This window comes from Procambarus clarkii, chromosome 75 (genome assembly GCF_040958095.1).
Source record: "Procambarus clarkii isolate CNS0578487 chromosome 75, FALCON_Pclarkii_2.0, whole genome shotgun sequence".
Classification (NCBI taxonomy): Eukaryota; Metazoa; Arthropoda; class Malacostraca; order Decapoda; family Cambaridae; genus Procambarus; species Procambarus clarkii.
In genome coordinates, this window is record NC_091224.1 from 25,576,848 (window position 1) to 25,604,351 (window position 27,504).

Below are 27,504 nucleotides of genomic sequence, written 5' to 3' on the forward strand. Positions count from 1 at the left end.
GGGGTGCTGTGGGGGGTTATCTTGAGGTTATCTTGAGATGATTACAGGGCTTAGCGTCCCCGGGACCCGATCTTCGACAAGGCCTCCTTTTTGTTACACACCCCCAGAAAGCAGCCCGTAGCAGCTGTCTAACTACCAGGTATCTATTTACTGCTAGGTGAACAGACGCATCAGGGTGAAAGAAACTGCCCATTTGTTTCCGCTTCCACCAGGGATCGAACCCGGAATCTTAGGACTACGAATTCCGAGCGCTGCCCACTCAGCTGTCAGGCCCCTGTCAGGGTAGTGGAAATCAGGGGAAAGGTGGTAGTAGACGAGGGAAGGCACTGAAGGAAGGTATTAAATGCAACGAGACAGGCAAGACCAGGGTAGTTGCATGGAAGGTAAAGAAGGGAGGGGGGAGGTAGGTGGAGTGCAGGAAAAGGCAAGGGAGACACATAAAGGGCGGGGCAGATACATGGAGGGCGGTGGCGAATCATGGAGGGCGGGGAGAAGGTACCTGATGGTCAGGAAAGAGGGTGAAGATACGTCGAGGGCAGGTTTGAACGACTTAGTTACGTGGAGGGTAGAAAAGAACGGGGAAGGAGAGTGGAGGACAGGATAGAGCGGCACTGTCCACACATTCTTTTGAATACAAATTCTTATTATTATCATTATTAAGTACCACATGTGAAGCAGCCTAGATATTACAATCTTTTATACTTTACGCGGATTAATCCACACTGTCAAATTCGAACACGGTGCAATATGTGGCCCGCGAGCATGTATAGTGCCATATCCTGTTACCTCCCTCGCCGTCTATTATGATATGAATGAAACCACTATTGTAACCAGAGTGCATGCGTCCGAGGGCGCTCAGTTCTCTTACGAATTTGGTCAATAAATAACTATTTTAATTAAATATAACTATTTATAGTTACAAAATACATTAGTTTCTATTGAGCATTATAATAATTTTAAATAAATGTTTTGCTTTGTAGGAAAATAAGGCATTAAAGTCAACAGTCATGTAGGAGACTCAGGGCTTGGAACTCGGTGATCTGTTGGTACTTGACAACAAACATGGCGTCGGTGGCTGTCGAACGTCCTCCGGTAAGATTTCGTGACTTTTATCGGTTTATTGGACTATAATGTGCCTAAAATAACAGTTATAGAATATTTCAGGCTGTATTGTATCGTTACCCAACCAAATAATCAACGGAAGGGGAGTTGCGTTAGCTGCAACTGGGGGGAATTACCTGAAGGGTGTGCCCTGATGCAGGATGTGATAAATGAACCAAATTGAAGTCCGAAGCAGCTTTTGGATTCTCAAGAGGCAGGGAGCAGCTCAACACTATGCAAAAGTAATGTAGCTGCATGTTGAATTTTGCAGAGATGAAGATCATGTGATTAATTTGCATTGCTTACTCTTGAATATGGGATTTAAAGCTACCTCGTTCAGGAGACGGTCCACGCAACTAATTTTGAAATCCAGCCCAAGATGTGCAATACCTTTTGAGAATGTGGGAAGGAATGAGACGCGTTTTGCCATGCTGCCAGTTTGCATCGGTGGTTTTGCACTACCTGGATGGTTTTATTATGCTGTAGAATTGCTGTGCTTCTCAGTGAGGACTATTTGCCCCACCTTGGAGGGCTGGTTTTTTTTTTTTTATGCCCCATTCTTGAGAGCTGTTTTTGCCCTGCCTTGGAAGGCTGTTTTGCCCTGCCTTGGAGGGTTGTTTTGCTCAGCCTTGGAAGGCTGTCTTGCCCCGCTTTGAAGGGTTGTATTGCCCCGCCTTGGAAAGCTGTTTTGCCCCGCCTTGGAAGGCTGTTTTGCCCCGCCTTGGAAGGCTGTTTTGCCCCGGCCTTGGAGAGGTGTCTCACCCCACCTTGGAGGGGCTGCTTTGTCTCACCTTGGAGGGCCACTTGGTCCCATCATGGAGGGCTGTTTTGCCCCACCTGGTGGTAATTTTCCTTGCTTGGAAGGCTCCACCTAAGAGGCACACACACAAATTTTTCAGAATTATTTCTTCTTCTTTTGACACTGTTAATTAGTAATCAGGAAACACAAAGCAAAAAGACTCTACATCTTGTGGTTTAGCTGTAGTGGTCCAGAGACATTGCAATTTTTGGTAGAAATGAGGTGAGGTGCCACTCAGGAATAAATGTGTGTGTACACGAATATATTTGCTTAAATATACACACACTATGTATTCATTCATATTACTTTATATTATTGTATATACATATAAGCCAAAATTTTATAATTGCACATAGCACACATTTTGCCTGTAAATACTGTATATACATGATAATCAATCACTTACTGTTGTTAAACATTCAGTGGTTCCTAGTACAGGGCTGTATGGCTGCTCTGCATATCCAGATACTTGATGGTGGTGTTACAGACATGGTCTTCATCTTTTTACTAATGCCCTAGAAGGAAAATGAGGGGACTCAGGATTTTTTTTTACTTTTCAAGATGGGGGGGGGGTGAAAGGTTACTGGAGGCCCGAGGAAGCAAATGTGTGCCCCGTGTATGTACGGGACTTTTAAATCTTACGCATTACTTTAAAGTATCCCTGTATGACTCGCAGAGTGTGGTCAGACATGCCACGAGCACGTCTTTATGACTCGTGCAGCAGGAGGATTAAACAAACCTAACTAATTCAAATGCCCAAAAAGTTGCTTTACCACACTGGATCAGTTTGCCCCATTGTATGTATACAGTGCATCACATCACATTCTATGTGATGCACTGAATATACAGTGCATCACATCACATTCTAGTAAATCCAACAGTGAATGGATATGAGTACTGATTTAGCCAATTTTCCGTTTCATGTTTTGTCCACAGATGATAATTGAACTTTGGGCTCTAAGTGGTGGTCCGGATGTTTGCCTTTTTGTTTCTTGTTGGATGTTTTCTGACCTCGCTGCACTTGTGTGCATTGTGGAATTTGGAGTGCAGCTGCCGTTCTTTTCCCTGGGTCGTTGTCCTACTGTTCTTCCCCACCCCTATCCCCCAAGTGTTAAACCTAGTTTGCTATTTCTGTTTTACTTATCTTTTTCTTTACTGGTCTCATCTACTGAGGCTTTGTTGTAAGTGAGCTCATGGCACTACTGTACTGACAGGGTTCCTTCCATGAAATGAACATTGAATCTGGTAGGTCCCCAGTAGCTTCTTGTCCCTGCTTTATTCCCTTCTTTTCCATACGATTGGTGTGCTTGGCATGATCAGCTCCAAATTGAGGGGTCAGGTTAAATGAGACCCTCTGTAACCTGGGCTACTAGTGGCTATCGGTCACATCAAGTTTAGTGTATTTATCCCCTTGGCAACAATTGTTTGCCTTGTGCCTCATTTTCTTCAAGCAGTCACTTGTTTTGTTGCACCTGTTCTTTCTGATTTTTTGTGCAGTTTTTGTGGTTGATCTTTGATCCTTTTATTTTTGTTTTATCTTGTTGTAGAGTGAGTCAGAGTTTGGTCCTGGCCTTGGACCAAACTCTGGACCAAAATCGGTGATGGATGGATTTCAGAGAACTAGTTCGTTAAACTAAGGCTTGGTGATACCAGAGTTTAGTTTGGGGAGCTACAGGAAGTCCACCAGGACATTTCATTGGTATTTATTTTTCAGTCACATTAGTGAATGCTTGTATAGTGCAAATATTTTAAAGGAACGTTCCTGTCAAATTATTAAGTTAATCTAATAGGTGAAGAAAATTGTGTTCACCTACAGAATGCACAATTTGCTACTAAGACTGGTGTCATTAGGCCTAAAGCACATGAGTGGCTTTCTTCTACAAGGGCAGAAAATTACTTGTGGTAAATGTCTAAGCTGTAACTGTAAATGCTGCAAAAATACACTACAGTATTAAATAGCTTATAGACTTGCCTACTTGGTTTTGAACAGGATGTAAACAAATTATTTTGGATTAAATGGAATGGTAACAAAAGCATATCTTCAAATGTTCAGATTTTGGTGGCAGCACTACATTCATCAGTCAGCCCTCGCTGTGTGAGAGTTCGGTATGTGCAGAATTCACTTTACACACGATAGTCATATAATGCCAAGATTTGGTCAATACTGTATGGCTTGCTTAGCATGTGTTAGTGTGCTGGGCACATTTATGCACTTTTTGGAGTACAGTACAGTACTACAATCTTTAACTGTGGCACCTTTCAATCATTCTGTATGCCTGCTGTACTTAAAGGTGTCTGCCATTGTTGTGTGAAAGGTATTTTTTAGCTTTCTTTGTCATTGGTGAATGTAATTATTGTATGTACTCTATAGCTGCAAGATACCTGTGGCTGGGAAGTAGAAATTACTTTATGCTTGTCTTCATCATTGGTCGGTTGAGTTACTTTATATGGAAGTATTGTACCCTGTGTATTTCATATAGTACTTTATTTGTGAAGGGATAGTGGTGAATGTGTTTAGATATATTGTTTAGACAGGTATTTTATTGAGAGAAGAGTTGAAAAAGTGTGCTCCGGAGATCTGGAATGCATCACAATTTTCATCATAATGTGTATATATAATTTGCATGATTTTACTTTGCCTATTCTTTGTTTTTTTCTGGAATGCATCACCTACACACAGTGAGGGCTGACTGTACTGTACAGTCAAAATGATTAAGTTACAGTTCCTCTCTAATTCTGACATGTAGAATATAGAGTAATTAATAGACGGAATTAGAGCCATGGCACACATTTCCACAGGATGCTGTAATATTCTCCACTTTGGTAGACTTCATGCCACTGTACTGCACATTACAATGATATTGTAATTCCAGTAAACAAAATTCCTTAAAGGAAAGCTCAAGCTGGTGAATTGCCCTGTATTTTTAGGGATTGTTCCAACAGTAAACTGTTTTGCTCTGAACCTGCCAGGAATACCCATACATGATGAAGATTTACCACATTGTGACAGTGTTACATAGATGCATGCATCTATGTATGTAATACAAATATGCTATCCAATCATAATGTCAATATAGTACTTTCTTTATGTCATCATGATGCCAGTACCAATTGTTTTATACTTTTTTATTTTATATATTTTTATTTGTTTATACACAGTACAGTACATACTAAATTTTGTGATAAATGAAATTATGATTTATGTATACTGTGGTCAATCTGAACAATATAAAAATGTAAATAAGGCTACAGTTACATCCATACATAGTCGCCTTCCTCCTCCCATGCCTCGGGAATTGGGGATCGAACATCAAGAGAAGGTTCCGTTCCATCCTCTGCTTCAACCAGGTCGGTCTCCAGCTCCGCCTTCACGGCACCAAGTCCTGACCTTCATCTCGGGGACTGGTATATCGATCAGGTACACTACAAGCTTGGGCAATTATTGAAGGATTGTTTTTTTATGCTCTGCCAACTAAGTTGAGGAAATACAATTTTCTTGTACCAGTACTGTAGTGTACTGTATAGTACTGTACTCCATTTATTTGCAGTGTCCATAGTTTAGCTTGTTTTGAAAGGATTTTACTTAGTGCTCAGGTTGTAATAATAACTTGTAATTTCTTTTAATTTTCATATGGAGTACCGTACTTAAAACTCCCAGTTCTGTTTAACTTAGGCTAATGTGATCTGCATCTATGTGGGGTTAATATTAATATGTTAAGTATACTGTAATTATTTTATTTGATTATCTTCAAGATTTTACTCTCTGCTGTGAGTTGTTGGTACCCTAAAAGTTATCATTTTATCAAACATTTTCATTATACAGTAAATTGTTTAAATGTGTATAGTAATAATTAAAATTTTAACTGAAATGATCATAATTTTTTGGCACAAGTTCAATTGGTCGTAATGAATCAATGAGAATCGGAACATTTTGGTGCTAGAATAAATTGCGTGTTGTAAACTAAGCCTTCTTGTTAAAAAATCTTATTACCAGTACAGTACAGTATACAGAAAAAACATTAGACTACTGTAATATTAATTTAATACAGTAGTTTGTTTTACCATGTTTATTCTGTAATTTTTTAAATTTATCTGTAAAGTACTGTACATAATTTATTTAAATATTTTATGCTATACAATTTTGGATCACTGAATGATTCTTATTTTTACAGTTTAGCTTTGCTGGGGTCTCGAAGAATGTATTCCTGCATACAACTGGGAGTATACTATTGTATTGTGTAAGAATAGCTGTCAGGAAAGTTGATTATGTAATTTAATTCAGATAAGCAACTTTTTATTACAGTAAACATGTATTTTAGGTAAAAGAAAAAAAAAAATGTTGTCAAATCATACACGGCTATCTCGGGTGGCTGAGCTTAAACAATAATCCTTCATGATTGGCCTGTTTGGCGTGTGGCTTCTGGTGAGGGTGTCTGGTGTGTTGTATGTGGTCTCGTTTGGCAGTGCCTTTTTGTATAGTATATGGCTTCAAACCCTACTGGCAGTCCATCACACACATTTTAATTACTGTACAGCAATTTGTAGTGCATTGTAAAATAATCCAACACATTAGACATATATACTAGGTTCATCTAAAGGTAGATGAGCTGTTAATATACTAGACTTTCATATGTACAATACTGTATAGTACAGTAAACCCTCTTGAATTTGATACAGTTCTGGACTATTCTTCTTGAACCTTTTGATATTTTTTGTAACTTGTTTTCATTAGGTTAAGTTGTATAGGGTCAGTTTAAATTGTTTTACTTGATCAAACAGTAAATAAAATGTCTAGAGCTGGGGTGAAATTTTTTTTTTTGTGTGTGTGTGTGTGTGTGTGTGTGTGTGCCAAAATTGGCAATAATCTTAAACAAAAAATTATCTCGCATGCCCATTGGAATTTTGAGCCGGAGATTATTCTTATTAGTACGGTATATTAAAAATATACTGGGTACTATATCTGGTTGTGTTTGTAGGGACTCTTGGCCTCGAAGAAGAGGATATGTAGCATTCGGAGAAGCCTTGTGGCTCTCCTGCGTACACACACATACATAGTCTTCTGCTACCATTCTCTATACTGTATATTTATAATTTTTTATTTTTATATTTAAATCTTCATTATACAAAATTTGTTACAACATTGGTATACTATTTGTATTTTACTATTTTTTATGGAGGAAGAGAGCAAAAGGCTTGAAAGCATTCTTAAACAAATCTGTTTAGGCAACTTATAACTCTTATAATTGCTTTAAATTGTACAGCTTAAAGGAATTACATGTTTTAATAGCCTACCAGTAGTCTACCAGTAGCTGTTCAACATATTTTACAAACATATTTACAACACTTGTTACTTTACCAATCATACTGGGTGCACTGTCAGTTGTCAGGGCAACTATTTTTGATAGGTCAGCCTGTCGAATAGACAATGCATTTACCACTACCTTGCATAATGCATATTTCAGTCTTTGTGGTATGTCTAGGTAATTTTACCAAGTTAACCAGTTTTTTACATATTAATGATGCTCTTTATATATTTATTTATTAATTATAGGTGGGGTTTAAAGGCTCAAGGGGCAGAACTGAGTGCCAGCAAAATTTGCTTGTGTGCTATACGGTTGCCACCCAAGGTCTAGATCATTTTTAGTTTACATTGTATTTAGTTAGCATAGACTATACAGTACACTAACCTCATTAAGTGGACTTTATTATACTTGTACTTGAATATTTACTAAACAAAAAATTCATTATTTCTTGGATCTTTTTTCTTAAATGTGACAATTGTAATTCTGCTGCTATATTGAAAAGATGTCTAGCATTGGAACAGTCAGGCTAGGAAAAAGGAAGTACAATATCTTAACATGGAATAAATGGCAAAATTGATTGAGAAAAGTAAACTTTAGTGAGTTGGCTGGAATAAGATCGTGGGTATTGGCCTATTGCAAAAGTAAAGTTACCCACCCAGTGACTAAACAGTGGGCTAAACCTTATAGAAAGAAAGTACTGTATCACTAATTTCATAATGCACAGTTCCAGTCCTAACAGTTTAAATATTGAGGCCTGCAGCTGTGACTCCTAATCATTGCACATAATATATTGTATTGCATCCCTGCAATAAATTAACTATTGTGATGTAAATCTCTTAAAAAGCAACAACTAATTTGTACAGTACTGTACAACACAAGAACTCAAAGTATCTTATTATTATGGTATTTCTTACCTTGGAAATGATGGGCATAAAATATTTTCAGGCATATGGCAATGAACTTTACATTATATTTACTTAAATGCTTTTGTTCATTGGCATTTCCAAATCATTGCCGTGTGTCTTGTGTGGGTGTTAACCAAAGGCAGTTTATGCAAAATAATTTTCAGAACTACTCTGCTCAATGAATTTATATACAGTGCAGTATTAGCTTACAGTATTAATTATATTTCACTGACCAGAAAGGCTTTTCTATTATTAGTGTTACTTTTTATTAAAATAATAAATTAACATGAGACGTTATAAAAATATACTGTAGCCTATAGTCTTGCAAATCTAGCATACATCTCCGCTTGTGGCATGCATTTGGGGTAGGACCATATTTTTAGGTTTAGAAATTATTTAAAGGTCACTGATATTAGTACAATATATTGTTGAACAGAATCATAATTACTGTTAATATAGAAAACTGTATATTTCATTTATTTCACACAACCACTATGTCAGCTCAATCACCAATTTCCTGCAGGCAAGATTGCTCACCACTACAGTTTTTTTTATTTTAAAGATCATTGAAAATATCGGTGGCATTTGCAGTTGGAATCACTCGCTGGTACTTATTTACCGCCTGATGGTTTTGTGGAGTCGGCACTGCACTGCCAACTTGTCACTGACATTTTCTATGGTCCCGGAGCCTCAAGGGAATAAAGGGGGTGGTACCGGCATATCTCAAATGCTAGGGCTATTTGAAAGACGATTACTTTTGAGGATTATACTATAGCACTGTTTTCAAGAAAATATTAATAGTATATATTAGAAACTATGCATATAATAGAGCTACATGTGGATTTCAATGATGTAATTTCCCTTAAAATTATGACTTGGTTCTTTAAATGCTACGTGGAAATGTCAGCATGACATTTGCTTGGAAAGGGAGGTACAAGTGTGTTTCTGTACCCTGCAGTTAGTGAAGCAGTTGTCAGTGTGTGTGTGGATCTGTTTGGACTAAATGTGACCTGTTTCTATATTAATTGCCTTGGCTAATTTGACATTGGTTTTTGTTTTTTATGACTAGACCCAGTACCTTACATTTTGACAGCAGAATACCTGATATTTGTATGCATATTTCATACTGGTACTTAGATACTTATTAAAGATTGTATTTTGCAAATTAATAAATACTCATAGCATCACTTTTCCTGTTGACAAAGGATTAAATTTAATAATAATAATAATAATAATATCATCGAATCCTCGTCACATCCCCTATTGATTTTCTCAATATTATTATTATCGATATTATTATTATTGTTATTATTATTATTATTATTATTATTATTATTATTATTATTATTATTATTATTATTATTATTATTATTATTACTATTATTCTTATTATTGAAGTGTCCCAAAGTTGCCACAACTGTGTATAGCTGCAGGTTTTATGATGTCAGAACTAGATACAAGTCTCTCTCCATCGCCTAATGAATGGGGAATCAATGGGCTAGGAAGCTTTACAGATAATGTGTTTCATGCCCTTCTGTGCTACCAAGAGGAAGTTTGTGCCGCACCTCTCCTATCTGCCTCGCCCTCGCCCCCACCCTTGGCAGACATGGCTCCCTTTTCCTACAGTGGTCCTGGATTTCCTATTTTGTACAAATCGAAAATCCCTCCTCATGCAATTCAGCTTGCTAGACAGTCTGAAGTGTTTAAATCAATTGAGGTTTGACTTACAAAAGTACTTGCTTGTATAATGTGTGTTGCTTTTTTATATTTATATTTTTTTTGTCATAATAAATTTTGTTACCGATTGCATAGATTGAGCTTTTTAATGCTGTACTCTACTGGTATTGCAGTTTGCTTACTAAAGCTCATTTTGCACACTCATTTACGTATGGTTTAATATGTAAACGTGTGTAAATTATTTGCTAAAGTCTTCATGGGTAAACATATGTAAATTATTTGCTAAAGTCTTCATGAAGACAACCATGGTAAATTGTCATTAATTATATGTATACAAAAAATAATGTGTACAGTACAACTATATATGTTTTACTGCTTAGATTGCCACTTTTTTAATCCAAAACTTTTTCATCATAGTGTATCCACTTTTTATTTCACATTATTATTTGTGTGTACTTAGTGTGGCAGCCATATATCTTTTTATTTGTATTTATTATTTATTTAATGTACAATTTTTTATTTAGTGTTTCAATGTGTTCATTCAAAAGTCAATTAGACTTGAAGCCATTAAAAAAAATCTGGAGATTATACAATAAGCCAACTTCCACTAGAGCAAAACATCCATGTTATGAATAAAAATTAGATTTTTATCCAAACCTGTATACAGTACAATATTTGTACACTGTTGGCATTGTTGTTGGGCCACAGCGTCTAGTTAGTGGACATGATTACTATGCAATAGCGGAATATTTGAAATATTTGAGGGCAACTGCATGCACTAGTCTTTTCTGAATACACTGTACTAGAAAAATATTTAAAGATTAAATTGTAGTTGCCTATAATTTTTTTTTCCAAAGTGTAAAGTTCAAATTTATTTTTTCAGATTGAGGAGAAGATTCGTACCCTGAAGCTCTCTGGTCATGTGGGATTTGATTCTCTTCCCGATCAGTTGGTGGCCAAATCAACCCAAAATGGATTTACTTTCAACATTCTCTGTATTGGTATGTTCAGATTTTTAGTACTGTACAGTATAATATTTACTGTACTAGTGTTGGGTGTTGTACACCTTAAATTAGGTAGACTTCCTGGTGCACATAAAATTTATTCCACAAAAATTTGTCCTTTCTATATTGTAAAAGAACTACATCTTGCTTACTGATTTTTGGAAGAATACAACAAAAAATTCTTCTTACTGTATTTTAGTTTGGCTGCAATGAAGATACAGTATGATATCATAATTTGAGATATAATTTTTAAATTAACTATTTGTAATCAGCCCATCCTCCTGTTTTGGTAGTATTTATAGTAATGATGAGGACCATAGTACATATACCGATGTACCTTACCTTGAGGTGATTTCGGGGCTCAGCGACCCCGTGGCCCGGTCGTCGACCAGGCCTCCTCATATCCAGGCCATCCTTCGGCATGTACAACACAATTAGAAAGTAGAAATTGGTACATTTGAATTTGGACAAATAGGAAAAGATTTTTATTTATGTTGCAAAGATAAACTAAACTAACCTAACCTTCTTAGGCCTAATATGGTACATATGTGTGATATATTAGACCTAGGAATATTTAAGTTTGTTTTTAGCTTCATATTTTTGGACTATAAAAGTGAATAGTACCAAATTCTGCTATCCTATTGCTTAGTACATCAATCTTTGTACGATGATGCACATACTATCTTGAGGTTATCTTGAGATGATTTCGAGGCTTTAGTGTCCCTGCGGCCCGGTCCTCGACCAGGCCTCCACCCCCAGGAAGCAGCCCATGACAGCTGACTAACACCCAGGTACCTATTTTACTGCTAAGTAACAGGGGCATAGGGTGAAAGAAACTCTGCCCATTGTTTCTCGCCGGCGCCTGGGATCGAACCCAGGACCACAGGATCGAACCCATGACCACAGGATCACAAGTCCAGCGTGCTGTCCGCTCGGCTCCCCAAAACTTCATATTTTACTAGCAAAATTTACTTATATTTACTAATATTTACTAAATATAATATTTACTAACAAAAACTACTGTCTAAACAGAAGGATGGGTTGTTTGTTGTAATTGATTTCTCATCACTAGTATCTCCCAGGTCCATAAATGTTGTCAATATTTTGCATGGCATCAGTGGTTCCTAGCATGGACATCAGTCAGTGGATGGTAATACACTTTGTCATGGTGCCCAACTTTTTTTTTCTAAAGCCCAGGAATGAAACTAAGGCTTTCAGGATTTGTTTTTCCTGTATGGCAAATGATGGCCAGAGCTCTCTAGTGTTAAATGATGTTCATTTGGAATCTTTAGGCCTTTTTTTTTTTAATATTATGGGGCCTCTTGTCTGCCACAGGAGATAGGCGCATTTGTCTGTGTAATGCTTGAAGGTGACGGGAAGGTTTAAGGGTTAATTATGGAACAAGCTAGCCTATTGGTTAGATTAGATTGGGAGTACAGTACTGCTATCACTTCATATGTTCAGTAGTGTAAAATTGACAAGAGTATTGTTTATGGATTATTACACTGCCTGAGGACAGTGTTCTTGTTAGTTCATTTTTGTCTAGAAAATGTATGTTATAGTACCAGTATGATTTGAAAAATTGTAAGTGAATTGATAGCTTAGTGCAGAGCTGGACAAATTCTGACCACCACATCTTCGTATTGCCTAGAAATTACATTATAATGTGGAAATTTATTTCAAAATGTTTGATACATTTTTGTTTTAAATATTCAAATTCCAGGTATTACAATCCTTGAAATTCTTGGCAAATACTTTCACCACATGTAACTAGAAAGTGGCAATGATTTCCGTGAGGAGTGTGTGTGTGTGTGTGTGTGTGTGAGACCAAGAAAAAATGGTTACACATGTACTTTATTATGATCTTGAAGTGTAGTTTTTCTTGCTAGGGTTAATAATAATAATAATAATAATAATAATAATAATAATAATAATAATAATAATAATAATAATTTTGACCAGACCACACACTAGAAGGTGAAGGGACGACGACGTTTCGGTCCATCCTGGACCATTTTCAAATCGAGAATGGTCCAGGACGGACCGAAACGTCGTCGTCCCTTCACCTTCTAGTGTGTGGTCTGGTCAACTTACTTTAGCCACGTTATTGTGACTCATCACCTGCAATAATAATAATTTATTCACAAGAAGGTACAATGGGTTGGTGAGATTACATAAGATTGGAATTTGTACATTCTTGCAAAGCCACTAACACGCATAAGTAGTGTTTGTGCAGTATTAGCTTAAGAGATAAGAGCATAGCCATGGTCAACTGTCTTATAATGTATACCACATCATGCATGATGTCATGCTACATGATGCTGTCCAAGTTTGTTCCATTAGAGTGTTCCATTACAAAAGATCATTAAATTAATTTTTTAATTGTTCTGGTGGAAAGGGAAGACTAAAAACCCGATAATTTATCAAGAGCCAAATATGAGGTAACAGTAGGATAAATTAGCAGTTACTGGGCACTTAAGAAAGTTATTGATGTTCATGGACAAATATACTAAAAAATTTATATTTTTTGTGTTGGAAAATTTGTGGTATAAATGGAACATTTATACATTTCAACATTTAGGTTGAAAATATGGAGAGAGCCTGACAGCTGGGTGGACAGCGCTTCCGATTCGTAGTCCTGAGGTTCCGGGTTCGATTCCCGGTGGAGGCGGTACAAATGGGCAAAATGTTTCTCACCCTAATGCTCCTGTTACCTAGCAGTAAATTAAATAGGTACCTGGGAGTTAGACAGCTGCTACGGGCTGCTTCTTGGGGGTGTGTAACAAAAAGGAGGCCTGGTCGAGGACCGGGCCTCGGGGACGCTAAGCCCCGAAATCATCTCAAGATAACCTCAAGAGGAACGACTGACTCTGTACACAAATGATTCTGCCACCTGATGTTTTCATTGATTACCAGGCAGCCACCTAGCAGCTGGTAGTTTGTGGTAACTGAGCACTACTTATTGGCCTCTTTGATTTCAATTACTGTACTTGAAAGAGATTTTGAGTGCAATGAAAGGACCTGAAGGTCATTCTGGGTAGGATTAAGAAATTCCAGTGTCTTCTTCCAATTAGTTTGGCTTTGTCATTTAGAGAAGATAAAGTGGCATTGGAGTTGAGAGGTCATATTGAATCAGGTTAGGAGTGGTCCCCCGGGAAAGGTTGTGAAAGGGAGTGACTGAATTGACTTGCACAGATAAGATATTTCATTAGTACAATACTTTATAATTTATATCTTAATTTCTAAAACGATAATCCTTTCATTGACCTTGGAAGCTTAGTGTTGGCTGATGAATTAGGCATCCAAGTGTGAAATTAATATGGTCATCACAGAGTGCAAATAATGTCACATTTTCAGATATGACACAAAAGAAAATTATGTCAGCTGCTAAGAATTAATTAATTATGTAAATAATTTTTGTTTTCTTTTAAGGTGAGACGGGCATGGGAAAGTCCACCCTGATGGACACACTGTTCAATACAAGTTTTGAATCGAACCCAGCACCACATACCCTTCCTGCTGTCAAACTGAAATCTCACACTTATGAACTTCAGGAGTCTAATGTCAGGTTAAAGGTAACTACAAGTATTTCTCCCTTATTTGCTGGTTTACCAGTTCTTCCACAAATCTCAAGGATTTGTTGACAGTAGATGTCCATTTCATCCTGAGTATCTTGAAATGTAATTGTATGTTTATTTACTTGTATATAAATGATATGCAGAACTGTACTGCATCCAGTGAAGCATTGATAATTTGTAAGTCAGTGAATTGGTAAATTCATGTAAAGCACAATACAGTAGTTTCAAAACTGCTGGTTAGTGAAGATAAAATTTGAGCCAGATTATAATATGTCCACACTTAATTTCAATGCTTTTTAGTTCATATTTAGATAATCTGGATAAATGTTTGATCATAGTAGGCATCCAACTATATTATCTTAGTATAATATCTACATATTAATACTATAATAGACCGATGATGCATTTTAGCCTGATAAGCTGTTTTACAAATTTTTATTTGGTTAAATACCATATTTCAACAACATCCAAACTCTTTATTTTGAAAACTTAGCTTCATTATCCATTATTTCTTTGATAGGCCTCTTATTAGTTTTCGAAGCTAAGTGGTGATGTAGTCAAGCCTTAGGGAGATACACCAGGCCTCTGAGGCCCACATTTATCTACTGGGAGCCTGGATCAGAATTTGCAATAGCTTGCAATCTCTCTAAGAGGCAAGGCAAGTTTGAGGATCGGCGATTTACTCAAAACCATGTAAATACTCTGTGAGAAAGCATGAACATAAAACAAGTAACAGCTTAAAAATTAGGTACCTGAAAGTTATTAGGTAAATGATGTGCCTGACCACCACCAGGTGGGTGCCCAGGCCACTTGACGCACCTCATAGTACCAAGTATGCAGTCCGTCTGACGGGGCCCATCATCTGCTTATTCAGATGCACTCCTAATTGTTCTATATTATTGATGCTTTATTGTATATTAGTGTTGTCTATATTTTTTGTTCTGCTAGTTTACGTGTGAGAAATAATATTTATCATATCTAACCCATTTCCTACTCTTATGATTGTTACCATATTTCTTAATTAATATTGAAGGAATTGCTGGAGCACTTCCTCCTCTGTCCATTTAATTCAGTATAGTCCAGGAGTGAATGGCATTGATATGATGCCATATAAATAATTGATCAGTCAGTCAGTTGAGTGTATCCCTTTAGGCTATCCTATTCATTGTAGCCACTCACACTATCCTATCCTATCCTATGTAGCCCCTAATTCCATGCAGTCTAGCCTTGTGTATCTTTTGTGTGTATTTCATGGTGCTGCATAGTCTTACTGGCTTGCTTTCTTTTTTTGATAATTACTCGTGTATATTTCCAAGTTACACAGAGTACATCAAGTGGATTGCATAACTTGATGACATTTTTGTTATTCACTATGAACAGGGGCTAATTTATCACAAAAGTCCTTGACTACCATTCCACAAAGCACTTCCACTCACATGATCAGTGCTTATTTGCATAGCATTACTACCAACGTGCTATGGTTCACTTGCCATATCCATCTATATTTTGCAAGGTCTCTCTCTTTACCAAGTTCCTTCTTTAACATTTATACTCATTCATTCTCTCTTACTACTTCAGTCAGTTAACTTCAGGACTCCTCTGTTTATCTCTCCCATGAAATATTTACCCACATATTCTTGTATTTTTAAGTGCCTTATCTTTGTTTTTTAAGTACAATATAAACAAAAAAAGTCATTACAGTATTTTACATCTATATTAACTATAATCCTAATACATGTAATTGAAAAGATAAATAGTGTAACACAATTATAGTTGCATCAGCTTTTTGTCAAAAAGTTTATCTCGTCATTTCATAACAAGCACAGTGTGAAACACGTGTGGTGTCCTATTGGCAACTCAGATCGTCTCGTGTTCCCTCTGGCATTTCTCTTGTGGTACTGCCCACAGTAGCTTCAATTCAGTGACTTAAGTCATTGATGTTTTAAGTCATAGGTGTGTAATCTCTTTTTGTTAAAATAGTCCTGTTAGAAACAATCCAGTGTGTGGGGGTGATGTCAGGTTGTTGCAAGGCCTGATTGGACCTCTTCGTCCTATACAGGGATTGGATAAAATATTCTGAAGTTCCAGACTCCTACTGACCACTACATACACACACTTTGCTTTAATTGTATTGTTGCCATTTTCACTAGTGATGCCAACTGTATAACTCATAGGGGCCTAAAATATTGCTTATAATTGGACAAAATTTTTTGTTGTATGTTTCTTCTTTGCATCTTTATTGCATTATAAAAGCAAAGCTTAATATATAAGATTATTTTGTTTACACCTTGTATGCTTAATATTTCACAGCTAACAGCAGTTATTTTCTTTTAATTTTCATCTAATTTTGGACACTTCCTCTTATAGCTGACAATTGTCGACACAGTGGGTTATGGGGACCAAATCAACAAAGGTGATAGCTTCACAGCTATTGTTGATTATATTGACAAGCAGTTTGATGATTACCTGCAAGAAGAATTGAAGATTAAACGCAGCCTCTCCGCTTATCACGACTCTAGAATTCATGCCTGCTTGTACTTCATTTGTCCCACTGGCCATGGGTAAGGCAGAAAATTATTTTTTTCTCTAAATTATTCCCTTACAGAAAAGGATACAAACATTTATGTCTGGCTAGGAAATTAGATTTTGTTTAGGAATTCAAGTTTTTTAAAAGGTGAGGTTTTAAATTAAAACATTTGTGTCTGAGGGCAATTTCTAGACATTAGTTGTGCATTACTTTTGAGATAACCATTGATGAAAATGAGGATCATTTACTGGGAAAACTCATCACTACAGAGTTCATAAATGAATTTGTTTTTCTATGGAGGGTCAAGTAACCTCCCTGTCAAAAAAAAAAAATAAAATAAAAATCATTCTTGTGAATAGAAGGCCTTCTTAACCACCAACATAGAAAGGGAATGAAGATTTAGGGTGACATGATTGAAATGCACAAATGGATGAATGAAGTAGTATACCAAAGGGGTATTAGATGTATCAACACATAATGGAACATGAAACAATGTCTATAAACTGGGTAAGTTGCTAATGTTTTTAAATAAAGGGCCTCCTTAACCCTTGTATAGTTATATTGAAGGGCCTTTAACCCCTGCATAATCTCTGGATGGATTGAAACTCGGCTGGCACCTCCTCGGTGGGTCGAAGTGTTGATGGAAGAGTTGTAATACAGTATTATGGAAAGTTTGCTCTACCTAGGTGGTCCTTTAGAGATTTGCACTTCTTCTATGCTAACATTGGTGGCCTCTGTGGAAAGATAGGCTGTTGCATGATGTACAGCGGCGTCAAACCATGGCCGTGCACTGTGGCTTTCTGCCTCACTTTGGAAATATCACCACCAGCATCGGGTTCACTGATATCTGAACCTCGTACATAATCTTTATCACTGTCTGGGGTCTTTAATGTCACTACTGATAAATCATTGCACATAATGATTAATTTCATCATCATCAAGTGATGATGAGGTCATGAGGTGAATGGTGGTGCTGCTGCAGCATGAGCTACCCCCTATGGTTGCTGTGTTAATACTGAGGCCTTCACACCCAGGAGGGGTGCCAACGATTTTGTTTCCAAGATGCCGTCTGTGTACTGGAGACCTGAGGAAGTGGGTGCGAGTCCCATGTACCCGTGGGAGTTTTAAATTTTACACTAGACCTAGAATCAATGCTGGTTGATGTGTAAACCACTGACGAGACAACCTTGAGTGATATGCACAGTTGAAGGGCTAAGCAATTGCTTAGGCCCTCATAGCAGCTCATGGGGGTCTTCTATTTTTTTATTACTATGATAAATAATACTATTTTATGGATTTAAATTTTTACTTGTCCCCAATTTCTGTTCATGTGATTTAAAGAGATTGTTTAAATAAATGTATTATTATAGAACATTTATGGGAGTGGGGCAGTTCCTTTAGGCTAACACTGCTTTTTGAGAGATATTAAAGAAACATGAACTTCATATAATTTAAGTGTAGGCAAGGGGTTGTCTTCATGGGAATAGTTGACATACAGAGGCAGAGGAAAATGACCCACTTTATATATATATACTATATCTATGTCATGGTCAGGGAGATATAATCTCCATATACCTATATTAAGGTAGTAACCTTCAGCATCACTGGAACATATAGCCTGGCCACATACCATGCAAGGTTCTAAATGTCCATCAGACAATGTCCATCAGACTAAATCTGATGTCCATCAGATTTAGTCTGCATGTTCTTTACTCCATGACACCTACTTAGACCTACCTTACTAGGTAGGTATTTATGCTCCATCACCTTAGTTTTTGATCAGGATGCTTAGAGATTATTTTTCTTTGCAGACTGAAAAGCATTGACCTTGTTTGCATGAAGAAGTTGGATTCCAAAGTGAATGTGATACCAGTGATTGCCAAAGCTGATACCATCTCCAAGTCTGAACTGACAAAGTTCAAGCAGCGTATTATACAGGAGATAAAGGCCAACTGTATTCAGATTTACCAGTTTCCCACTGATGATGACACCATGGTGAAGGTGAGATAATATGTGGATTGGAACTACATTATTATTATTATTATCATTATCATTATCATTATCATTATTATTATTATTATTATTATTATTATTATTATTGAGAAAATCCTTCTCTATTTTCTCATTGATATATCACTAAAATGTGATTTCTTTGTATTATTATTATTATTATTATTATATTATTATTATTATTATTATTATTTATTATTATTATTTATTATTATTATTTATTATTATTATTATTTATTATTAATATTATAAGAACTTACTACAAAGCCATAGTGATTGAATGAAGGTGGAGGAAAGACTCAATATATACTGTATGTATTAAAAAAACAAATTTTCGGATGTAACCTACATCCTTTTTGAAGGTGCTGCATACGCTGTTCATTGTATACAGTACCCTAGACAATAACCAATCTCCACTTTGCCAGCTCGATTATTATTGTGTTTGCAGTTGTCTTGTTTACCTGCCGGTACAAATCCAGACCCAGCGGTTTAACCCGAGAGAAATAGCTCTCTTTACTGCATCAGCTGAGGCTGCCACCTTTCTCCAGAGTTTGAATTGGTAGCAAAGGCTTGCATTTAATTAAATTTGTAATAGTTTTTAGCAGATTCATTATTATTTATAATTTTTTTATATTCACTAGGTTGCCGTCTCTGTTAAATGGAGGTTAAATAGTTGGTTAGCTTGACGTGAAAAATTTAAGCGATGGCATATTCAGAACAAAGTTCTTTACCTGTGATTTAGGTCAACACGGAGATGAACAACCAGATTCCTTTTGCTGTTGTTGGAAGCACAGACTTCGTGAGAGTTGGCAACAAGATGTTGAGAGCTCGTCAGTATCCCTGGGGTACTGTGCAAGGTAAGCTCTTACAGAATAAGGCCTTCCTAATATTACTTGCAGATAGGGAAGGTTATTTTTAGGCACACTTTGTTTCTTGTTTCTTGGGCAACAGTACAGAACTCCTGAATTTTCTGTGACTTTGACTTTCAATCGGCAGGTATCGATTGTCTGCAGAGGGTTGACTGTCCTTGTACATTAAGTGCTTTAATTAAAAAAAGGCTTCCTCATTGAGAATCAGAATTTGTTCAGGCTTTAGGATAATAGACCACTTATAGTAGTAGTAGTCACTGGTTATTAAAGGATTGAGATTTTTACTACAAATTTATTTTTGCATAAAACTTATTTTGATGTCTGTGGTGTAAAGAGCATTGAATAAGTAAGGGATGTGTTTAGATATGCTAACCTGTTAATGTGGGGTAAAGGGTATCACTGCCAATGATCATGCACTTATCAGTTTTTACAATTTCAGTCGAAAATGAAAGTCACTGTGACTTCACGAAGCTGAGAGAGATGTTGATCCGCACAAACATGGAGGACATGCGAGAAGTGACTCATCAGCGTCATTACGAGCTGTACAGGAAAAAGATTCTCGAAACTGTAAGGCAATTATAAATTTTGCTTGGTAGAAGTAGCAGATAAGATGAAGAATGGGTAGTTAAGATAGTACTGTATTAGAAGATTATGAGAGAATTAGCTTCTCTTTGTTAGCTTATTGGATAACTTAATTTTGCTTACATTTTTAGAAAACTCATATTAGGCATTATTTAAAATTTGTTGGGACATAAATTACTAAAAAATATTAGTCCGGCACTTGAAGTTAAAAATAGTGATGTTTCAATTTCTTGTACGCTATTATTGTAGGGAAGTGGGGAGGGAGGCATGTGAGAGTATGTAGGTAGGTTAGTAGGAGGCTCTTATTTCACATTCCTACCCTCATTACTCACATGTCTGTGTGTCCATGTCTGTATCCTTGGATTGTTGTACAAATATTATTTGTTCAAATTGTTTTCAAATGGCAAGAATGATGATTATGAGTAAATCATATTTGTAACACTTATTTTGAATTGATCATTGAATTGTATGTGAAAAAATTACGCATTATGAGAAGATCAGTGAAGTCCTCATGGCCCTGTCTTATTGTTTTAAGAAGTAAACTTGTAGAAAATATTTAATTTTCTTTTTAATATAATTCTCTTGTTCAATGAATTTTAATATTGATGTACCATTTTGTTTTTAGCCTAATGGCTTTAAGAATTACAAAACCTGTACTTTGTCTTCAATTTGTTTTGCTATTTCTGTATTTGTTAACTTGGCATAGCTATCTGTATCTAATGGCTTCATGAATTTCCACCAGATGGGCTTTTCTGATGTGGGTCTGGATAACCAACCAGTGAGCTTCCAGCAGACATTTGAGCAAAAGCGAGTGGAGCATCGTGAAGAGCTTCAGCGGAAGGAGGACGAGATGAGGCAAACATTTGTCTTGCGAGTCAAAGAGAAGGAGACTGAACTTAAGGAGGTGGAGAAGGAAGTAAGTTGTAGTTTAGTAAATTGCTATATTAGGCATCAGATTAACCCGTCCTTTTACAAATTGTCTTTTTTTGCTTATATGCGCACTAATGCCAAAAATCATCGTAATAGAAAATTTAATCGGCTCACGAAATTGACGTACTGTCCTGTTTTCTGTTTTGGATCCTCTGGCTTACTCGATTAGGTTAGGAGAGGAAACATTCAATTAATGGTTTTCATGATGTTTTGAAACCTTAGGAGAATTTCCTGCCCTCCTAACCTACCAGAGGGCCTTTGCTGTTTTGGGAAAAAAAAATTAAAAAATTTATTTTCAATTATTTTTCATTTTCAAATTATAGTACGACCTTTTTTGGCCGTAGTGCATACGCACGAACAGCGACGTAATTTGTAAGAGGACGGGTTGCTTAGATAGCGTGTATTAGGCATAGGAAGATTAGGTTAGGTTAAGTTTTCTTTGCTGCATCAGTACAAAATTGTTTCCAGTTTGTCTAAATTCAAAAGTAGCAAATTTTACTTTCCAATTGCCTTTTGCGTCAATATATATGCATGATGGTCTTCATCGTCACTATAAGTACCACCTAAACAGGAGGATGGGTTGAATTAGTTTACTTAGTAGCAATAAATACGTGGCACTTAAGACAGGTAGGGTGAGATAGAGAGAGGGTGAGAGGGTGAGATAGTCGAGAGTGGAGAACATGAATTGCAGCATTTGTCAAAACTTAAGTGTGAACATTGTAATGGCAACTTTCTATCAATGGTTTGTGGTCTGATATTTATTTTTCTGCATGCTTCATGTACAGTGTCAGGACCCCTGGACATTGTTGTAGGGTTTAGAGTTAAGACAGCAAAAAATGTAAATTTAAATTTGTACATTCAAACTTCAAAGTTCACTCAAAGTATTCAGTGAGGTTTCTAATCTGCACAATAAAGTCAATAATTTCCTGTATTGAGGACACAGCCCCTCCTCCTGTTTTAGTACCTGTTTTAGCACCTTAGTAGTACTTACAGTAATGATGAGGACCATAGTACACATACCGATGTACTTTGCAATTAGAAAGTAGAAATCGGTATTTTTGAATTTGGATAAACTGGAAAACTTTCTATTTATGTTGCAAACTAAACTAACCTAAGTTTTTAGGCCTAATACATGCTATCTGAGGCCTAATAAATATAGTACATATGTGTGCTATACTAGGCCTAGGAATATTTAAGTTTGTTTTAGCTTCATTTTTCCGACTATAAAATGAATAGTACCAAATTCTACTATCTAATTGCTTAGTATGTCAATGTTTGTACTATGATGCGCATAGTTACAAAAAGTAGAGTAGAGTACTATCAAAACAGGAGGATGGGTTGAAGGACAGTATGATAAAAGGTGTAGAATAAACTCCTGACAAATATAAGAAAAAGTGCTGGGTAAAGGATAAACGTATTGGCGGAGACTAGACGGATTTCTGTAGATGCTGGATCAACTTTCTTGTGAGGGAAAATATGGTCCTAAATGATGCAAAGAGCAATAACTGGCTGGCCAGAAATTGACCCAAAAAGTTGGGTTTTGAGAGTAGTTAACCTTAAAAACTGGTATCAGGTAAATATGGATAGTGTATTTTTTTCATAGTAGAAAATTTAAGATTTATTTAAAAAATTACTGAAAATTTTGCATGAAAATCAAGGTTATATTTACCTAAAATCATTCCTGTAGAACAGTGGTAATAACCTGTGACCAGTTCAGGTGCATGTGGCTCATCTGACTTGAGTGCAGCCAAAGGACATTTTGTTATCCATTTTCTCCACTAAAACTGCTATCAGCAGAACCCTGTTTTGTCAGGTGTCTGTATAGTATTTAGTGTGGAAAATATTTTTGTATATCATTCACTGTCATTGACATTTATCTAAATTCCTGAATTGAATTGAATTGAATTAAAAACAAAATACGACTTTTGTAGTATGGTAACACTGGATGATGGCATTCTGTGTCATCCCATACATCAACCAAACTGTTTGCTTATTGTTGTAACAAATTCAGGAGTTGAAATGTAATGTGTGGATGTTATCACAAAGCACTGTAATTACCCAAGTGTAATTACCTAACTGTAGTTACAGGAAAAGAGCTATGCTCGTGGTGTCCCGTCTTCCCAACACTGCGTTTTGAGTGACTGATGCTTTGAAACACTTTAAATAATTCTTTGAAATGACTGACGTTTTTGGCCTCTACCACCTTCTCACCTAACTTGTTCCACCTGTCTACCACTGTTTGCAAAAGTGAATTTTATTATATTTCTTCTGCAGCTTTGTTTAGTTAGTTTAAATCTATGACCTCTTGTTCTTGAAGTTCCATGTCTCGGGAATTCTTCCCTATCAATTTTATTGATTCCTGTTGCTATTTTGTACGTAGTGATCATATCGCCTCTTTTTTTTCTATCTTCTAGTTTTGGCATATTTAATGCCTCTAACCTCTCCTTATAGCTCTTGTGGTGTTCTACTGGTGACTTTGGAAGGTTGTGCACACCTATACTATTTTCAAGCGGCATAATGGATTCTTTAGAACAATCATGTTCAAGATTGAAAAGGATGAAGGTATTGTAGCAAAAAATAGGAAATTTGGGAATAATGGTAGATCGTAAATGATAACTGGGCGCTATTTTATTTTGTTATTGAAGAGAGCAGTAGACCATATTGGTTTAATTGTAAATATGTGATATATTAGTTTTCAAATACATTGTTCCAATAAATTAAATATTGTTTTGCTATTCTTCTCATGTAGCACAGTTTCTGATAAGTTTTCCCAAGGTAGTTAAGTAGAAGGAAAGCCTCCTTTTCAACCCACTTGCTATCTTAGGTTGCCTATCACTGCTCTAGAACCACGTGAAATTTGGCAGGAAAATTAAGACCGCGTCAGTATTGAATAGAATCCAGCACATCTGTTAGTTTAATGCAAATTCCTGTACTTGACATTGATTTTCTAAAATGTTTTGAAAGCTTCTTTACATCTTTATTGCTAGGAAAATGTTTATTGTGAGGAAGTTTCTTTATAAGACCATCACTTTTCCTTTAAAGAAGGTGAATTCTTGAGGAAAAAGCATTTGAGATACAGTACTGATAAAAATTTACATGCATGTAGTCTTTTTTCCCTAACTTTCACTTAGAGTAAAGATTTTCATGTCTAGTTTCTCATTTTTCATTCTTTGCAGCTGTACACGAAATATGACACCCTGAAGCGGGAACATGCAGAAGAAAAGAAACGGTTTGAAGATCTCAAGAAACGACTCGATGAAGAGAAAGCCGAATTCCAGAAGCGTAAACATCAAGTGGCCACTCAGCAGCTCACCTCTCACACTCTCACGCTGGGCAAAAGTAAGAAGAAATAGTGAGGAACACTTAGAAATATGTTTGAGATACTTAAAATTATATATACAAATTTAACCTAAAAACAAAGAATATTAACTATGAAGAATAGTCTCACCATGTTAGAGATGTTGATAATATTTAGCTATGTAATTATTTAAAGAAGAAAATGGCTCATTTAGATCAAGCTTCATCTTCCACAATGTGGGAATTGATTGATGACACCTCAGAGAGGGTTGCAAGTAGCATTGATGCAAATAAGAGTACCAAAAGGCAGAATGGCCAGTAGACCTTTGTCCATTGGGTCTTTTCTGCCCATCTTCGTCTTTGATGTCTTGTTCAACAATACTTATCAAAAAATTGTGTTCAGTTTTAGCCAGGTTTGCAGTGTGTTACCAGTGACTTTGTTGGGTATTTTGTGAATTGGTGTTGCAGGCAGTAATATCACCTTTGTTTACTAATGTCTGTCTGTCTTGCCTGGTATTTTTCATCAAGAGATTTCTAGTGTGAAGCAAGTCTAGAAAAGATTACAACAAATTAGTGTCCCATCCTTTAACAGAACTTGAAATTTGCATTTTATAACAACACAAGTATACTGTGGATGTATATTTTTCTGAAATAGTTATTGGTATAATCATCCTTAATGAAACTGTTGATCTTGGTAAAAAAAAACTAATGTACAGTTATAGTATACTGTACAGTAGATGTAACTACAGTGTATATTTACTACTGCCTTCAACCCCCCCACCCCCTTTTTTTTTTATTTTACACAGATTAGTATTAAATGCTAAAGTGTCGCATCACCTCCCTTACCCAAGTCCAGGGTGTGGTCACAAGTTAAAAAATAACAAATGAAGATTTGAACAAATTGTTTACTGGTATATATAGAACATGTTTAAATAAGCCATGCACACTTTTTCATTATGTATCTTTAACTTTTTGTTTTGAATAAAGAACCTTTATTCCGTGGTAAGATTGAAAATTTGCTTGGTAACAGGGTTGTGTTTCTTAAACTATTTCTTAAACAAAGCAATTTGATGCCACTCTTACTCTCATAATGTGTGGCAGTCTGTTAAAAAGCTATATCCTGTAATGTGAAAATGTTGAGGACCTAAATAAATATTGATCATCTAGCTGCAATTTTGTTGTTGTTTTTAAAGGTTGCAGCTGTAAGATGATTGTAACTAAACTTTCATGGCCACTTGGTTTAAATAATTAAACTACGCACACACATTCAGTAGATATGTGAACCACTTGCTAGAATTATTAAAATAATTCGGATTGACATCAACTTCTTATATTAGACTTGATAATTTTCTAATGTAGTTCAAGAGAAGCTTTGAGCTCTTGTGAAGCAAACAATTTTTCCTGATAAAATCTTTTGGAGAACTTTGGGTTGGTATTGAGCTCGTCGTGTCCTAGTGGGCTTCTAGAGTGACCTGGGATGCGAGTTCGGTTCCACCACATTGCTCCAAAAAGATATTCTCAGATATATCACACTATTGTGGTTTCAGTGTGAACAAAAGGCACAAGACAAGCATCTATTAAGTATATTTTACAGTTTACACAGTAAAGATTTTTTGCTCTCTAAACTTTTGTTTAACGTGTCAACAGTTTACAGCTTGTGTGTGTTCCACTTGCGTAAATTATTTAACTACTGTAGTAACATGTGATTAATATATTAAATAGTTCATTAATATACTACTTTCTGTCAAATTTTAAAAGTAGATGTGATTGAATAAGACAACTACAACATTGTAGCAGGGATACAAGACTTGGAAGTAGACGAATATACTATTTTTTATCTGTATCCTATGGTTCAACAGTATGAGAATGAAATCTATTAATATAATTCAAGTAAATGGACTTCTGGTGATCAGTTAGACTCTTGATTTCAGAAATACTCTCAGGCATTTTCTGTTTATTTTAAAGATATTGACAAGACAAGTTTAAAGATGTATGATGATGTGTGGGTTAAACTACAGACATACAGTAAGTTCAAGGTCCATGATGAACGGGTCGACAGTGTGCCAGTTTAATATAATATTCGTCACATTAAAATTAAATTAGAATTGTGCGACTTGTCGAGTTGAAAGTAACGTAGTATGATAAGTGACCAACTATACCAAAGCTTTTTGTAGTGTTCCTGTTTGTTAACTGCTTTATTAGTAGTAGTGTACTTGATCAGTGGCATCAACATACTCCTCTTTTTGTTTTCTTGGTCTTGTTGCCAACAACTAAATTTTGCCTGAAATAGCATTTTTTTTTTTTAACCTGCTGAATGTTAATATAAACATTCTTCCCATATAAAGACCTGGTATAAAATCTCCATATTTTGTAATAATTTTTTCTATATGGATTTTATTCTGCATTAATACCATCCCTGTAAAATACCACTTAGTTTAGGTTCAATTATTGGTCATATTAGCCGACTTTTGCTGTATTAGATTGCAACACTACCAAAATACAAAATCTGATAAAGCTACAAGAATGTGGATGTACTGTATCTTTGAGATGTGGGTACCACCTCAGCTCAAAAATAAATACATTTTATATATATATATAGTGGGTCAGAATTTCCTACTCAGATTGGGTAGTAGATAAATGTGGATGACCCAGCCTCTTCATTCCTCATTAGGTTAGTATGACGTTCTTGCATCTTTGATCTGATTTTGTCTTCCACAAGGAATGCAATCAAATCGTAATTTTTTTCAAAATTAAATTATCCTTTTAAATTCTTTTAGTTCCACCATGCTAGTTCAAGCTCTAGTCTTAAGATTAACAAACAATTTTGTATGCATGTATTGATAAAATTTGTAGGTAATACCTTCCATTCCTGTCGGTAGTTTTTCTATGAACATTAAATATATCATTAATATAAGTTGAATA

General features: G+C 36.0%; 1 protein-coding gene across 2 annotated transcripts; it reads left to right on the top strand.

Moving 5' to 3' along the window:
* The first annotated feature begins 814 nt into the window (after positions 1–814).
* Positions 815–27,502, top strand: LOC123771651 (septin-2). Of its 2 annotated transcripts, XM_045764272.2 has the most exons (10): positions 1,023–1,092; positions 5,169–5,318; positions 10,669–10,786; positions 14,222–14,364; positions 16,735–16,928; positions 18,706–18,895; positions 19,647–19,761; positions 20,213–20,340; positions 21,098–21,271; positions 24,462–27,502. In XM_045764272.2, the coding sequence occupies exons 1-10, from the start codon at positions 1,063–1,065 to the stop codon at positions 24,636–24,638; spliced, it is 1,419 nt and encodes a 472-aa protein (XP_045620228.1). In that variant the 5' UTR covers positions 1,023–1,062; the 3' UTR covers positions 24,639–27,502. The 2 variants fall into 2 exon arrangements, with proteins under 2 accessions (XP_045620229.1, XP_045620228.1); XM_045764273.2 differs by lacking the exon at positions 5,169–5,318 and having other exon boundaries at positions 815–1,092.
* Positions 27,503–27,504: the final 2 nt, after the last annotated feature.

Bases quoted from the DNA above. Each gene is read 5' to 3' on its own strand.
- LOC123771651 (XM_045764272.2), top strand. From the start codon at position 1,063: ATGGCGTCGGTGGCTGTCGAACGTCCTCCG. The intron at 10,787-14,221 runs GTATGTTCAGAT...TTTTCTTTTAAG, and splicing joins TTTCAACATTCTCTGTATTG to GTGAGACGGGCATGGGAAAG. The intron at 14,365-16,734 runs GTAACTACAAGT...TTCCTCTTATAG, and splicing joins AGTCTAATGTCAGGTTAAAG to CTGACAATTGTCGACACAGT.